Here is a 17,500-nt window from a genome sequence, read left to right as displayed (position 1 = left end):
GAAACGAAAACAAACACGTAAAAACCAAAACAAAGGTAAAAGTAAACAGAAGGAAAAAGTCAACACACCAGCTTCAAGACCTGTTAGTTTTTCCCCCCCATTTTCTCTCTCTCTCTCTCTCTCTCTCTCTCTCTCTCTCTCTCTCTCTCTCTCTCTCTCTCTCTCCGTTTCTCAAATATTCTTTTATTAGTGATAGAGAACAACTTTTCGAATATGAATATTTTAAATTTCTTCTTCTTCTCTCTCTCTCTCTCCGTTTCTCAAATGTTCTTTATTAGTAATAGAGAACACCTCGCTGAATATTTTAAATATCTCTCTCTCTCTCTCTCTCTCTCTCTCTCTCTCTCTCTCTCTCTCTCTCTCTCACTTCTTTCTTGATTGGTTATCGAGGAAAACTCTCAAAACATTTATAATATTTTCTCCTCTCACATCAATGCTAAGATAAATAAAAAAAAGTACAAAAAAATAAATAAATAAAATCACATCAATGCTAAGACAAAAAAAAAGTCCTTAAAAAAATGACGCACAAATACATCTGAATACTTCAAATAATGATTTCCTTCTTATATCATCATCATCAACATCATCATCATCATTATCACTATCATCATTATTCCTTTCATGTGGAGTAGTCCCGACTTCCGGGTCGTTAGAAAGATCTCTTCCTAATTGGCGTTAATTACCGGGATGTCCCTTAATCAGATTCTTAATTACCCCTGAGAGAGAGAGAGAGAGAGAGAGAGAGAGAGAGAGAGAGAGAGAGAGAGAGAGAGAGAGAGAGAGAGGTTATGGACCATCACCAAATACAGACGAGAAATATTTCCCTGGAGGATGTACGGAATAATAATGAAATAAATAAAGAAAACAATAAATTCCAAAGGAATAATAATGAAGGAAATAAAAAAATATAAAAAAACCAAGTTAAAAATCACGGTGCTTAACTTCCTTTACATGTTATGGATGCGTATTAAAAAAAACAATCCCTGAATAAAAAAAATAAAAAAAAACAGAATTTCAAAAGGAATAATAATGAAGGAAATAAATAAAAAAAAAAAACTCTTAAAATAATAATGAAGGAAATGAAAAAATATAAAAAAACCAAGGTAAAAATCACGGTGCTTAACTTCCTTTTCATATTACAGACGCACATAAAAAAAAAAACACTCCCAGAATTAAGCGCGTCATGAAACGGATGGAAACAAATGGCAATGAAACAAGCAAGCGCATAATTGTGATGTGAAAAACACACGGTATAAAGCTTTGAAAGAAAAAAAAAAGCCAAGACTCGATTATGACAGTTTCACCTTAAAAAAAAACAGAACCCTGGAGGTGAGAACAAAGCGTAATAAAAAAAAAAAACTTCATACTCGAAACGAGAGTACAAAAATGACACGGTTCTTCTGTTCTGTTACAAAGAGATGATTGTAATGATTTTGGGGAATTGGCCCCAAGGGGGATGGTTCAACACATCCTCCTGCTCTAATGATAGCTTTGGTTCACGTCAATTTTGGCTGTTTTTTTTTTTTTTTTTTTTTTTTAGCTATTACAGCGCCCGAGATTCCATGAAAGAGATTCAGCCTTTTTTTTTTTAAATTGTCTTCAATATGTATTCTTATTTCTTCTTTTCTTTAATATTTATTCCTTGTATTTCTTCTTTTCTTTAATATTTATTCCACGTATTTCTTCTTTTGTTTAATATTTATTCTTCATATTTCTTTTGTTTAATATTTATTCTCCGTATTTCTTCTTTTCTTTAATATGTATTCTTCGTATTTCTTCTTTTCTTTAGTATTTATTCCTCGTTATTCTCTTCCATCAAAAAGAAAATTCAAAAGAGGGACTATGTTTTCTTTTTTTTCCTTTTGCTATCTCCCCCTTTCGCTTCGTCCCAGTTTTCATCATCGGTTTTTCTTACTCCTCTGCCTTCTCCCCTTGTTCTTCGAAGGTCTCTCTCTCTCTCTCTCTCTCTCTCTCTCTCTCTCTCTCTCTCTCTCTCTCTCTCCCTCCTTCCTCGGTCCAACTTCGGAAGATTTCAATCTCAACTCCGGACAGGTAGGAAAGAGGAGGAGGAGGAGGAGGAGGAGGAGGAGGAGGAGGAGGAGGAGGAGGAGGAGGAGGAGGAGGAGAGGTTGTTCCCCATCTTATCACACGAGGTTCACATGACCATAATTAATGACCGTAATAACAGCTCTAATGTCAGTGAAGAGTGTGTGTGTGCGTGTATGTGTGTGTTAGCTGGAAAAGGCGACGATGGAGAGAGAGAGAGAGAGAGAGAGAGAGAGAGAGAGAGAGAGAGAGAGAGAGGAGGATCTCTTAGATAAGCGTTGACCAAATAAACTGACAACTGACTCAATCTGGATACAAAAAAAGGACCAGGTGCAAATGAAACATATACACACAAACAAACAAACAGATCCAGGATCCACCTGAGAACTACCATCTGAGAGAGAGAGAGAGAGAGAGAGAGAGAGAGAGAGAGAGAGAGAGAGAGAACACCAAGCTCCCACAAGTACACAGAAGACAGAACTTCACAAGACCCTGTGGAGTCAAGGCAAGGAACAGCATCGACCAGAGGCTGAACAGAAGTAATAGTAGTATCACTACCACCACCACCACCACCACCACCACTACTAGTAGTGGTAGTAGTAGAGGTGGTAGGAGAGGAGTAACATCTATAGAGGGTTAATAGCAAGGGGTTAGGTGAGAGATAATGGCCTGGGGGAAGCCAAAGATAATGACAGAGTTATGGTGGCCGAGAGCGTCGGGTTCCTCCACGCCCGTTTAGACCTAACTGGCAATTTGCATTGTATTATGCTGATACCTCGGCCGACAAGACGCCCCGAGAAGATGCGACACGCCACTCCGAAAGGAGAAGGAGAGAGAGAGAGAGAGAGAGAGAGAGAGAGAGAGAGAGAGAGAGAGAGAGAGGTGGGATGAGGGGCCCTGAGAAAGGAGGTATGGAAGATGGGGAAAGATGTTAACGAAAAGGATCGCCTTAATATTTTGGTCCTAATAAACGAAATGGTGAGAGAGAGAGAGAGAGAGAGAGAGAGAGAGAGAGAGAGAGAGAGAGAGAGAGAGAGAGCTGGCATACCTACAAATCAAGAAAACAAACGCGAAGAGTTAGACATAAAAACAAAACTTTACAAGTAAATCAATGGTGTGGTCACTACTTGCAAGAAATGTGGTAAAAACGGTAGTGGTTATCGAGAGAGAGAGAGAGAGAGAGAGAGAGAGAGAGATTAGCCTCATGGTACCCAGTGACCTGGTAGAAATGAGACGTTCTGTGGTATTCGAAAATACAGGTATTCCATCACGGAAGGTACAGGAGAATAGATCAAAAGCCTCGCTGGCCTTGAATTGTGGGGTTATGTTGACTGCTGCTTTTGAATTGTGGGGTTTATGTTGACTGCTAGTCTTGAATTGTGGGGTTATGCTGACTGCTGGTCTTGAAATGTGGGGTTACGTTGACTGCTGGTACTGATATGTGGGGTTATGTAGACTGCTGGTCTTGAATTGTGGGGTTATGTTGACTGCTGGTCTTGATATGTGGGGTTACGTTGACTGCTGGTCTTGGTATGTGGGGTTTATGTTGACTGCTGGCCTTGAAATGTGGGGGTCATGTTGACTGCAGATCTTCCTCTTTTTGTGTTCGTTATTCTCTCTCTCTCTCTCTTATCCTCCGTGATCCCTCTCTTTTCCTCATCCTTCCTTTCTATAATTTTTCCTCCATGACCTCTCTCTCTCTCTCTCTCTCTCTCTCTCTCTCTCTCTCTCTCTCTCTCTCTCTCTGCCATTCTTTCCCTTTCCCTGCCCAAATAAAAGAGGAAAAAAAAATATGCCACTTTATGAGAACTGACTTAATTGACACGTCATTCCGTAACTCTCTCTCTCTCTCTCTCTCTCTCTCTCTCTCTCTCTCTCTCTCTCTCTCTGGAAAGCCGTCAATTGAAATGTAAAAATAAATTGTGAAAACTATTTCTGTTCCCCATTTCGGCCGAACCCAATTTTCTCGCCGTAGTTGACACTGGCGTAGCTTAATTGGACGGCCCATGATGCATTCTAACAACCCAAATATAAATGGAATGCGTTTTTCCACAGCAGACGGTTTATGTATATTTATATTTATATGTGTGTGTGTGTGTGTGTAGATGTAAGTTGCATTATGATGGGCGGGTCAGTACATGCGCCGCCGACCAGACACAAGACACACGCACGCACGCACGCACGCTCTCTCTCTCTCTCTCTCTCACACACAAACACACACAAACTCTCTCTCTCTCTCTCTCTCTCTCTCTCTCTCTCTCTCTCTCTCAAACACACACACAAACTCTCTCTCCTCTCTCTCTCTCTATCACACACACACACGCGCACTCTCTCTCTCTTTCTTTCTTTCTCTCACACACACACACTTCTCTCTCTCTCTCTCTCTCTCTCTCTCTTAAACGCACACACTCTCTCTCTCTCTCTCTCTTAAACGCACTCTCTCTCTCTCTCTCTCTCTCTCTCTCTCTCTCTCTCTCTCTCTCTCTCTCTGACAGACGCTTTGTTCTCTCTCTCAGTATCAATTTTGAAACGAATTCGCGCAAGGAATTAAAAGGGAATTATGAATTGACAACTAAAATAATATCTATTGCCTTGCGTTTTACATGCATAATTACAAACTGTGATACATTTATCAAATGTGTTGCACGGAGATCACTTACTGGCCTAAAAGAATTTCACCCTAGAAGTTGTTAAATGTTTATTTTTATTTGTTCTAAATTTGTTATAGGATGTTATTCATTTGCAGAGCAAATAACTGGTTATAGCGTGTGTGACAGAAGAGAGAATTTTAAGATGGAAATAACTAATGAATAATGTAAAAAAAAAAAAAAAACTTTTTCAGATGCATAATGGAAAAAAAAAAAACACAAACACACAAAGTTGTTAAAATAAGCAAATGTGAAAATGATAATGATATAATGAGTGACAAAAGGAAAACAGAGGAAAACGACAAATTTTTAATGGCAAAACAGCATACAAACAAATAACAAATGAATAATGAAAAATTATAACAAAAAACTTACACAAAAGTAATCCTCAAATGTCACACACACACACACACACAAACAGGAACATACAAATTAAAAAAATGAACAGACAAAACTAACACACAGTTGATCTTCAAATGTTTCAGTGAATTCGAAAAAAATAAGGCAAAATTACAAACACCTGTGAAATGATCACGGAATGAAAATATGTACAAACAGCTAAAATAATTTATAGATAGACTCTCTCTCTCTCTCTCTAACAACAAACAAACAATATACAACAGAGGCATCAAAGCGCGAATGCACATATTGAGAGAGAGAGAGAGAGAGAGAGAGAGAGAGAGAGAGAGAGAGAGAGAGAGAAGGACAGCCAGAATTAAAAGGCTGTACCAACAAAAAGAAAACAAACAATATGCACCAGAGGCATCAAAACGCGAATGCACATAAAAGAGAGAGAGAGAGAGAGAGAGAGAGAGAGAGAGAGAGAGAGAGAGAGAGAGAGAGAATAAAAAAAGGCCGTAACAATAGCCACCGGAGCTTTTGTAAATATCGCACATACGGGACAATAACGAACAATAGCGCAGACAGTCGGAACAATGGGTAACAATGTGTACGGGTATTGTTGCAGAGAGAGAGAGAGAGAGAGAGAGAGAGAGAGAGAGAGAGAGAGAGAGAGAGAGAGAGAGCATGCACGCGCGTGCGTGCTTGTGACTGTGTGTACTTTAATGGCAAATCTGCATAAATGTTATACCTGTACAATACCAGACGAATAATGTGACTCTTATTTACACTGTACCCCTTGCAAGTGATGTTATTTACACTGTACCCCTTGCAAGTGATGTTATTTACACTGTACCCCCTTGCAGGTGATGTTATTTACACTGTACTCCCTTATAAGTGATACCAATATTGCTGTAACATCTATGTATTACAGCCTATATATATTTGTACATTACTGTAAATATTTCCGTCTATAAATTATTAATGATTACGTGTACACACATTCACTTCACCCTGTATGTTGGTTTATCTTTTATGGGGGGGATGACTTTTTTCATTTTTTGGGGTCGACTTTTTCATCTTTTTTTTTGGGAGGTGACTTTCATTTTTGGGGTGACTTTTTAATTTTTGGGGCATGGCTTTTTCATTTTTGGGGGGCACGACTTTTTCGTTTTTTGGGGCATGACTTTTTCATTTCTGGGGGTGTCTTTTTCATTTTTAGGGCATGACTTTCATTTTTGGGGATGACTTTTTCATTTTTAGGGTGGCATGACTCACTTTTTGGAGGTGACCTTTCCATTTCTTATTTTGTTGGGGTGACTGACTTTTTTTAGTTTTTTATCTCTTTTTTGGGGGGTGGGTGGGCCATCATAAACGCCCAAAATCCAATATCGGTAACGACAAAGAGAGAGCCCTTTTGCCTTGAATGATATGATATACAATTCCTGCTGTAAAAGACAAAAAAAATAATAAAAATAATAATAATAATAATAATAAAAACATAGAAATCCGGAATAAAAATGGACCGTTCCTTTCACATGAATAACACAATTCGCTGAATAGAATATTATACAAACTGCTAATAGATATATATATATATATATATATATATATATATATATATATATATATATATATATATATATATATATATATATACGGTATATAATATGTATAGATACGTATATAATTACGACACATTCACAATCACGCCATAATAATTAACAGTCGCCAACCAACTGATCTATCACGTTTGAGCTTTGAATTCAACTAGTATCGAATGTAATCCCTTCCCCCAACTCCCCGCCAGTCATTATCATCATCATCATCCGGCTGTTTATCGAAAAGCCCTAACAATAAACCAGCATCGCGTAAATAAAAAAAATAATAAAAATAAAAATCAAATAACTATATAACAAATAAACGCAAAAATAAATTCGGCCATTCGGCAAATTGATAGTAATTTGGACAGCGTCGGTAAATCAGAGTAATTACATCATTATTATACGCTGATAGGGGAAGGGGAAGGGAAGGGGAGGGGAGGGGTAGGAGAGGAGTAGGGGTGGGTAGGTGAAATGTAGGGAGTAGGGGAAGGAGAGGAGTAGGGGTTGGTGAGTGTGCAGATGGGAAAGGGAAGGGGGATAGGAGGAGGAGAAGGGGCAGGGGAAGGGGGTAGGGGAAGGAGGGAGAGGAGTAGAGGTTGATGAGTGTGCAGAAGGGAAGGGGGAGGAGGAGGATGGGTAGGGGAAGGTGTAGGGGAAGGGTAGGAGAAGAGTAGGGGTTGGTGAGTGTGTAGATGGGAAGGGGAGAGGGGAAGGTGTAGGGGAGGGGAGGTGTAGGGGGTAGGGGAGGTGTAGGGGGTAGGGAAGGTGTAGGGGTAGAGGGGGGGTTATCCCAAAAGCGGGGCTCACAGCGAAGGGATGAAATCATAATTGGATTATGAGGGCGCGATTTTCCAGTTTGCGAAATGGCTATTAATTAGTATAGCGACCAATTGAAATAAATTTTCGGAGAGAGCGCTAATTGACACGCATTCGTGAGCTCGCTCGCGCTCTATTTGCATATAATGAGCTCCCGCGGAGATTGGGGAGCGGCGGGGGTCGGGGGGGACGGCCACACCCCTTCCCCTAATCCCGCTTTTAATTCTCTCTCTTTCTCTCTCTCTCGACTCGTCCTAATTAAAAAAAATAGTGCCGCCATATACTTAACTCTCTTGAAATAAACGCAGGTTTGTGTATGTATGTATGTATATATGTATGTATGTGTTTGTGTGTGTAGGTATGATAAAAGTCACTTTGACGCGTGATTTACACACCTTACAACCACGAGAAAAATTAAATAGGATTGTAAATCCTGACCGGTTTCGACTACATCACTAAGCCATTGTCAGGCAAATTCTCGCCAGCGTCTGTCAGTGAAAAAACAGAAAAAAAACTCATACAGATGTCTAGCCGGCATGCAAATGCCAAACCGGAGGTAATATAACACCTGTATATAGCCATTAATCGCGCACCTGTGGCGCGCAGTAATCAAACGGACACCTGTACCGTCGCCCCGCACCGTTTGTTAATCCCTAAGTAAATGGGATTCCACGGCGGTCCGATGCCTGTCATTTCGTTTGGTAGCCGGAATTGGTACCAAATTGCTGTCGGACATGACAGCTTTTTACTTAGCACAGCAAAGATATAAAGAGATGTATAATGAATTCAGCAAAGAAATAAAAAGATATATAATTGAATTTCCAAATATTCCCTGGCAACACATTCGGGCTGATTATTATAGCCATCATTCGTCTGTCAGGTGGTGACCGAATCTGCCAGTGATGGAACGACTGACAGTGACTGATTTGTTGGGCAGAGGCTGAAATGACTGACGGTGACTGATGGCGGTGACTGAATTAGATTAAAAGTGATTGAACAGGACCTATGTAGAGATACAGTGATTACGTCTGTTAGGAGTTAGGATAAACTGCATCTAAATGTGAGGAGACTGGACTTAGTAAGGGATGCTGTGGGGATGCTTGTAGGCTTCTCTCTCTCTCTCTCTCTCTCTCTCTCTCTCTCTCTCTCTCTCTCTCTCTCTCTCTCTCTCTCTCTCCAGTTCATGAAAGGGGGAATCATCTCCCATTTTATGAAGAGCTGTACGACAATATTTTGATAAACAAAAAAACAAAAACAAAAAAATCACTCCACACTTAAACTCCCACACTTTGCCCACTACCCCACTCCCACTCCGATACTTCTTACCCACACACATCCTATACTCCCTTATCCCCCACGATTCTACCCCTCAATTGTGGAGGGTCCTTCCTCCTCCTCCTCCTCCTCCTCCTCCTCCCCCAGGCAACTGAGAGAGAGAGAGAGAGAGAGAGAGAGAGAGAGAGAGAGAGAGAGAGAGAGAGAGAGAGAGAGCAAAATTCTAACTGGGATAAATATTTGAAAGAAAACAGAGAGAGAGAGAGAGAGAGAGAGAGAGAGAGAGAGAGAGAGAGAGAGAGAGAGAGAGAGAGAGAGAAATTATGACCGGGATAAATATTACGAAAGAAAACAGAGAGAGAGAGAGAGAGAGAGAGAGAGAGAGAGAGAGAGAGAGAGAGAGAGAGAGAGAGAGATTATGACCGGGATAAATGTTGCGAAAGAAAACTATGGAAGTATGACACAACAGAGAGAGAGAGAGAGAGAGAGAGAGAGAAATTATGACTGGGAGAAATGCTACGAAAGAAAACCATGTGGGAGAAAGAGGAAAGAAGGAGACAGAAGAGAGAGAGAGAGAGAGAGAGAGAGAGAGAGAGAGAGAGAGAGAGAGAGAGAGAAGAACAACAACAAAAAACAACAACAATAACAACAAAAAAAATCTACTCATCCTCATCCCCTCCCAACCCGAGAGAAAAATACAAAAACAAAGGATCAGATATATACGATATAATAGGATACTCACTTATGGTACTGGGCTTGCAGGAAATTGAATTCCTCCTTCATCCTGTCGCAGGACTCGGACACGGTGAACTTGAAGGGCTGCCCGGGCTGAGGACCCTGTTTTTTGGTCAAAGAGAAAAAGGGGGGAGAGAGAAAAGCTTGAAAGTCTGTGTGATAAACTTATTTTTTTTTCTTATTTTTCTAAAATCTTATATGATGCTATGTTAGTCTATAATATAAATGTAATTAGCATATAAATAAGAGCCAAAATGACCTCTTTGTTTGATGTAATATATAAAAATTTAAGTGCCAAAATGACCTCTTTTATTTCAGTTAGTTTATTGTATTGTTTTGGATGAAATTTTTTCTAGAGAATCTTATCTTTCATAATATTTAGATATTATTTTCATAATATCTAAATATTATGAAAATATTATGAGCAAAACAGAAAGATTAAGAGGTCACTGTGGCTACTGAATATAGGCTACATGTTAATGGTAAGTGTAACTACTCGATTATATATATATAATTTACACATATAACATACATATACTTATATCTACATATACATTATAAATCCATCTATACATAAATTATACCATTCATATAAATATATAGGCTATATAATAAAAAAAAATACTATTGAATTAAGTGATTATCTTTTATGCAACGCAGTTCACTATAAAGGTCTGACATTTGACAAGTGACATTTGACAAGTCAGGTCATCCAAACAGCTGGGTAGTAAAACCATATGCTTGAACCATAATAATACCAGGCACTCTTGCCGGTTCAGTGTCTTCAGTGGGGTATATAATAATATTTTTCTCCCCAACTCTCGTCAAGTTCGTTTTCATTCACAGACTTGGCTTGATGGCAGATAAAGTGTAGGAAAGTATTGAGGCGAAAAGAAAGTTATAAATGATATATATATATTATATATATATATATATATATATATATATATATATATATATATATATATATATATATATATATATAGATATACCAAAAGATTAGATTAGATAGATAGATATGATATCCCAACGTGATATCCCAAGTGATTAAGAAAGACCAGAAGTATACCAAAAAGATTTGTGGATGATATCCCATTTGGAAAAAATAAAAAATAATTAGACAAAATAAAAAATAGAAATCAAGTTCTAATTATACCATTCACTATTATTAGACCAGGTACATTTCCCCAAAACTTGAGGACAACAGTAACGAACGCAGTGGCTCTCTCGCGCCCACCTGTCCGTGCCAACCAAGAAGGGAAAAAAAGAGAGATTTTAACAGCAACAATTAATCTGTGCCCGTAGCGAGTTGAAAGGAACAGTTCCTTGTGTATCTCTCTCTCTCTTTCTCTTCTCCATCATCATCATTTTCTCTCTCTCTCTCCCCATCATCAACCTCTCTTTCTGTGTCTATCCATTATCATCCTATCTCTCTCTCTCTCTCTCATCCATCATCATCATCGTCTCTCTCTCTCTCTCTCCCCATTATCCTCTCTCTCTCTCTCCATCATCACCATCATTCTCTCTTTCTTTCTCACCGTCCTCTTTTTCTCCTCATCTCTCTCTCTCTCTCTCTGTCTCTCTCTATCTCTCATCATCATCCTTTTCCCTCTCTCTCTCTCTCTCTCTCTCTCTCTCTCTCTCTCTCTCTCTCTCTCTCTCTCTCTCTCTCTCCTCCATCATCATCATCTGACCCATAAATCTCCTTAATCTAGCCGGAGAGGAGGGCACCCTCCCGCCCCCCAATCCTTCTTCCCCTTCTTCTTCCTCTTCCTCCTCCTCCTCCTCCTCAGTGCAACCCACCCACCTCCTGCCCCCGTCAATCACGCCCAAAATCACCTGCAAACTCCAACTCTCGTGATTTATGTGAGACCAACATACCACAGGAGGTGTTACTGTTGGCAGAGAGGGCGGTAGGGTATGTTGGAAAAATGCTCTCTCTCTCTCTCTCTCTCTCTCTCTCTCTCTCTCTCTCTCTCTCTCTCTCTCTCTCTCATCTTCTTCTTCTTCTTCGTCTAGTCGTTCCGTTTTTGGTTCTCTCCCCTTCTTCACCTCTTTGGCCTCTTCAAAATCTCTCTCTCTCTCTCTCTCTCTTATGTTGCAACATGCAATGGCAACATAGTCTGCCGTTGACATCGCAGTTTAGGGTAAAGGTGTGCTATGCCGTTTAGTCCTGGGGAGTATTTATATCACGGCGATGAGAGAGAGAGAGAGAGAGAGAGAGAGAGAGAGAGAGAGAGAGAGAGAGAGAGAGAGAGAGAGAGATTCTGGCTTTGAAGTTCTGTCGTAACAAGAGAGGAATGCTTCGGATAAACACATCAAGTAAAGAGTATTTGTGGACTTAAAACGAGAACACGTGATAAAGTGAATTCTCAGGAGAGGTTTCAAGATATATTTACTTTTTTTATATCTTGAATTTTTTTTTGTTTTGGTTTTTTATTTTGATTTTTTTATCTCGATTTTTTTTCTACTTTTGATTTTTTTATCTTGAAAAAATTTTTTTTTTTGTATCTTGAATTTTTTTATGTATCTTGAATTTTTTTATGTATCTTGAATTTTTTTTTTTTATCTTGAATTCTTTTGATCTACCTTGAATTTTTTTCGACTTATTTTGATTTTGTTATCTATCTTGAATTTTTTATTTATATTTTATTTTATTTATATTGAAAGGCGTAGAGCTGTGGATATAAAAAAAAATATCTAAATGCTCTGCATTGGTTTGTCAGAAAAAACAAATATCAACAAACCAGAAATAAACTTGAAATTTATAGAGTCGTCTGCATTGGTTTATCAGAAAATAAACCGAGAAATTTATAGTCACCTGCTTTGGTTTATAGAGTCGTCTGTATTGCTTTTAAATTTATATAGAGGCGCTTGCATTGCTTTTAAATTTATAACGTCGCCTGTGCTGATTACAAAATTTAATATAGCCACCTGCATTGGTTTAAAAATTATATAGAGTCGCCTGCATTGGTTTAAAATTTATATAAAGTCGCCTGTATTGGTTGAAGATTTATATAAAGTCGCCTGCAGTGGTTGAAAATTTATATAGAGTCGCCTGCATTGGCTTAAAATTTATATAGAGTCGCCTGCATTTGTTGAAAATTTATATAGTCGCCTGCATTGGTTGAAAATTTATATAGAGTCGCCTGCATTTGTTGAAAATTTATACAGAGTCGCCTGCATTGGTTGAAAATTTATATAGAGTCGCCTGCATTGGTTGAAAATTTATATAGTCGTCTGAATTGGTTGGAAATTTATATAGAGTCGCCTGCATTGATTTAACATTTACATAGAGTCGCCTGTATTTATTTAAAATTTACATAGAGTCGCCTGCATTTATTTAAAATTTACATAGAGTCGCCTGCATGGATTTAAAATTTATAGAGTCGCCTGCATGGATTTAAAATTTAGATAGAATTACCTGCAACAGTTTAAAATGTATAGAATTGCCTACTTTGGTTGTCAGAAATAAAAAAAAAAAAATCAAAACGAGCCAGAAATTTATATAGAGTCGACTATTCAAGGGAGTCAGATAAAGAACAAAGTGGGTCTATTTACCACTTGAATTTGAATCGGATTCAGCTGGGATATATCACACAAGGATACTGCGGCAGCTATGGGAATTGTATGGTATTTAGGGACTGTTGTGGAACCGTCTCTCTCTCTCTCTTTGAGAGAGGGAGAGAGAGAGAGACTGCAAGTTAGATATAAAACCATAGTTGTTGATTGCAATAAAACTTTTACCAGCCAACCTCTCTCTCTCTCTCAGATAGACACTAAAAGTTAGTTATAAAACTATAATTGCTGATTGTCATAAAATGTTCACCAACCAACCAACATCTCTCTCTCTCTCTCTCTCTCTCTCTCTCTCTCTCTCTCTCTCTCTCTATGTTATAATACATGTATATATATATATTATACATATATATACATTATGTATATATTAGATTAGAGACTACACGTTTCTCTTAAAGCTGTAATACTGAAACTGTCGACAGCAATAGTGATAAAACCAATCTATTGAGAGCACACAACATTAAAAAAAAAAAAAAAACACATGAAGTGGACTTCGACGTCTACACCAAAAAAGGAGATTTAAAAAAAATGTATAAGATAGGTCTATAAGGACTCTGGCGTAGGCCTACATTTATCTCGCCCCGCCCAATTCGTTTGAGGTTGGGAGTCGGGGGGCGAGAAGGGGGGGCAACAGAACGCCCCCCATAAAGGAGATATATTAAAATGTTCAGCAGTAGGAGAGCAGCTGTTGTCGTCAGCTTGATCATCATTATCATCATCAACATCATCATCATCATCACCATCTGTTGACAGTGTGCTACAAGATCTGTGAATTTTTTTTTTTTTTTGCGCTGTCTATCAAGAGGGCATCAAGATTTTGGCAGTCATCCAGATGATAGCCTTTTGAGTAATAAAGGGGGTTATACAAATATATATATATATATATATATATATATATATATATATATATATATATATATATATAAACTTTCTTGCTTTTCTCTCGATTTGGAACCAGGTTTAGCAGTGACAAAGCGTTTCCAAAACGTGAAGACATCGCGAAGTTACGAGGGCACTGTGCTTAATAAAAATCTACATACCCATCTGGTTAAAAGTGCCCAGTAGATTCTAAATATATATATATATATATATATATATATATATATATATATATATATATATATATATATATATATATATATATATATATATATATATCATCTTCTCTCCGAAGGTCTTCTTCAGCTCCTCTTGGCAGCTGGGTATCTAGGGTATCTATCTGGGTATCCTGGCATGCCTTCATCTCTGTTCAATGGCCCCGACGCAGATCGTGTCGGGAAATGCGGAGTCTCGTCACATATACGTCAGCACCGTGGACACCGCGGTTATACTGCAGTCAGTGCATCTCACGCGGCGCACTGTAAGCATTACTTAAGGTTCTTTGTGGCGTCCCTTCGGCCCCTAGCTGCAACCCCTTTCGTTCCTTTTACTGCACCTCTGTTCATATTCTCTTTCTTCCGTCTTACTTTCCTCAGTCCTCTCCTAACATTTGTTTTAATATTATTTTCAGGGCTGAATGACCTCATAGGTCATTTTACTGTACCTCCAATCATATTCTCTTTCTTCCATCTTGCTTTCCACCCCCTCCTAACAATTGTTTGAACATTATTTTCAGCGCTTATTGACCTAATAGGTCCCAGCGCTTGGTCTTTGGCCGAAATTTTATATTCTAATCCAAAAAAATTTAGAAAATGATTTGTAATGGTACTGAGGAACTAGGAATTGAATGTACATCACATAACTCTGTTTATTTTATAATCTTTAGTTGTATAATTCTGTTTATTTTGTACACCAGATACTACATAAAGTCTACTTTGCTTTTTCATTATCCTCCTCCTCCTCCTCCTCCTCCTCCTCTTCTTCTTCTTCTTCTTCTTCTTCTTCTTCTTCTTCTTCTTCTTCTTCTTCTTCTTCAGCATTCGATTCTGTACTTCAGGAACTGTCAAGGACCCTGGCCCGGTATTCCCTTCCCCCCTTCCCCGTCCCCGAGATTCTTCCCCTCCCCCTTCCCCCACCCCGAGATTCATCCCCTCCCCACTTTCCCCCAAGGGTTTGAGGATTTGTGTCGGATTAGGCAGTCTTTTTTTTGACACCAGCTCAAACAAACGTGACTTCCTCCTCCTCCTCCCCCTCCCCCTCCCTATTACTTCTCCTCCTCTTGCTCCTCCTCTTCCCTATTACTTCTCCTCCTCCTCCTCCTCCCGAGCAAATCTAATCTGTTTGTTCCTGCATAATGCCACCGAATTCCTCCTTACTATCATGAGATTCACTCCACTGATTTGACTCCATCACTGTGTAAACAGAGAGAGGTTCCTGTTTCTCTCTCTCTCTCTCTCTCTCTCTCTCCCGGGATATTATAATGCCTCTGCTGATGCTTCTGGCATCAAGGGAGGTCGTAGGAAGAGGCATCCACCGACTCACAGGACACTGAAGGTAAACAACGGCTAGAAGAATTGGGAGATTAAAGCGAGAGGTAAACAGTCAGAACAAAAATGGCCGTCTTGTCGATATCCCTCTCGCGTTGTAAGCTACGACAGCAATCGACCTTCTTTTTATGTCGACCTTCTTACAAGCGACTCTCTTTTTAGATCGACCTTCTTTGAAATTGACTTTCTTTTCAGTCGACATTCTTTCAAATCGACCGTTGCACAAATCGACTCTCCTTTAAATCGACATTTTTTAAATCGACTTTCTCCTAAATCGACCTTCCTTGAAATTGACGTTCTTTTAAATCGACCTTCTCTTAAAATGATTTTCTTTTAAATCGACATTCTTTTATATAGACTGTATTTTAAATCGACCTTCTTTGAAATTGACTTTCTTTTAAACCGACCTTTTTACAAATCGACCCTCTCTTTATTGACTTTCTTCTAAATTGACATCCTTTTATATCGACTGTCTTTTAAATCGACCTTGTTACAAATCGACCTTCTTTTAAATCGACCTTCTTACAAATCGACTTTATTTTAAATCGACCTCCTCATAACCGAGCTTCTAAATTTTTAATCGACCTACTTTCAAATCAACTTTCTCCTAAATCGACCTTCTTTTAAAGTCAGTGAGAGTTCAAGGAGAAAGAAAAGATCAGGTGTAAATAAAACTATAAAGCTAAGACCAGGAACGACAGTATCTTTTGCGGTGGACAAACGGAACAGAGGTTAATCAACCTTAATATTCTGATTCCTGGCACGACGCATAAAAACGAGAGAGAGAGAGAGAGAGAGAGAGAGAGAGAGAGAGAGAGAGAGAGAGAGAGAGAACGTTTATAGTAAAGAGACAATTTGACACGGGAATAGACTACGTTAATTGTATGTGCATGTGTGCGTTTGAGAGAGAGAGAGAGAGTAAAAATCCAAACGCAGAACAGACGAAGAAGAAGAAGAAGAAGAAGAAGACGATTAGTGGCGCAGGCTGCCACTTCTTCTTCTTCCTCTTCTTCTTCTCACTCGGCGTAACAATACGAGACTTCAGGATTACTTAAGAGGGATTTAGACTTGATGCTGAAAGAGTCTCACTGTTGTCTCAACTGTCAAACATGAGGCTTTTTCATTCTCTGCCCCCTCCCCTCCCCTTCCCCCCCCTTTTTTTATTCTCCTACTCGCTGGGGAAGACGGTTGTGGGGGGGAGGAGGAGGAGGAGGAGGAGGGGATGATGAACGCGGGAAGGGGAAAGGGGAAGGGGAAGGGGAAATGAGGTTTTTCATTCTCTTCCCATTAATTTTCTTCTTGCAGACGAAGATTCTGGGAGGAGGGGAGGGAAAGAGGAGATGAGGTTTTTCATTCTCTCCCCCTTTTTCTTCTTCCCACTGAGGAAGACGGTTGTGGGAAAGGAGGGGAGGGGAGGGAGGGGAAAGGGAAGGGGAGAAAATAAGAGGTTAACATGAGGTTTTTCTTTCTCTTCCCGTTTTTTCTTCTCGCTGAGGAAGACGGTTGTGGGAGGGGGGAAGAACGTGGGAAAGGAGGAGGAGGAGGAGGAGGAGGAGGAGGAGGAGGAGGAGGAGGAGGAGGAGGAGGAGGAGGAGGGAAGTGGAAGAAGGAAAAAGAGATCTAAAAGCCATGCCCCATAGAGCACGCAAACACACACACCTCCTACTACTCGACGTCGCTTTTAAAAGTGCTGGCACTGGACCGAGAAATTCCTTCATAATCTCTTTTAACGCGGTTGTCTCCTCGTCCCATGTGTTTTTCTCCCTCTCTCTCTCTCTCTCTCTCTCTCTCTCTCTCTCTCCAGTCTTATTTTAGAACCGTGTGCGGGACTGCGGTGGTGGTTAAACCAAAAGACTATTTATTTTTTTTTCAAGATAGCAACGGGCCATTCGTTGCCCACAGACAATTTGGGCATTCATTTACAAGATACCCTTCTCCCTCAGTCATGCTCAGAACGGTTGAACGGAATTGAACGAAAATTGTCTTATCTGTTCATTAGGGGGATATTCTTGCGATGGTTCAGCTTTGAATT

At 39.4% G+C, this 17,500-nt stretch overlaps 1 protein-coding gene across 1 annotated transcript in view; it reads right to left on the bottom strand.

Annotated features, from left to right (window-relative positions):
* Positions 1–17,500, bottom strand: part of LOC136829966 (transducin-like enhancer protein 4) — a 162,110-nt gene that overhangs the window by 124,003 nt on the left and 20,607 nt on the right. The window contains exon 3 of the mRNA XM_067089141.1: positions 9,471–9,565. Coding sequence (XP_066945242.1) covers positions 9,471–9,565 — 95 coding nt within the window. The remainder of the gene's footprint in view (positions 1–9,470; positions 9,566–17,500) is intronic.

This window comes from Macrobrachium rosenbergii, chromosome 45, assembly GCF_040412425.1.
Source record: "Macrobrachium rosenbergii isolate ZJJX-2024 chromosome 45, ASM4041242v1, whole genome shotgun sequence".
NCBI classification, from domain to species: Eukaryota; Metazoa; Arthropoda; class Malacostraca; order Decapoda; family Palaemonidae; genus Macrobrachium; species Macrobrachium rosenbergii.
This window is presented reverse-complemented; position numbering and strand designations above follow the sequence as displayed.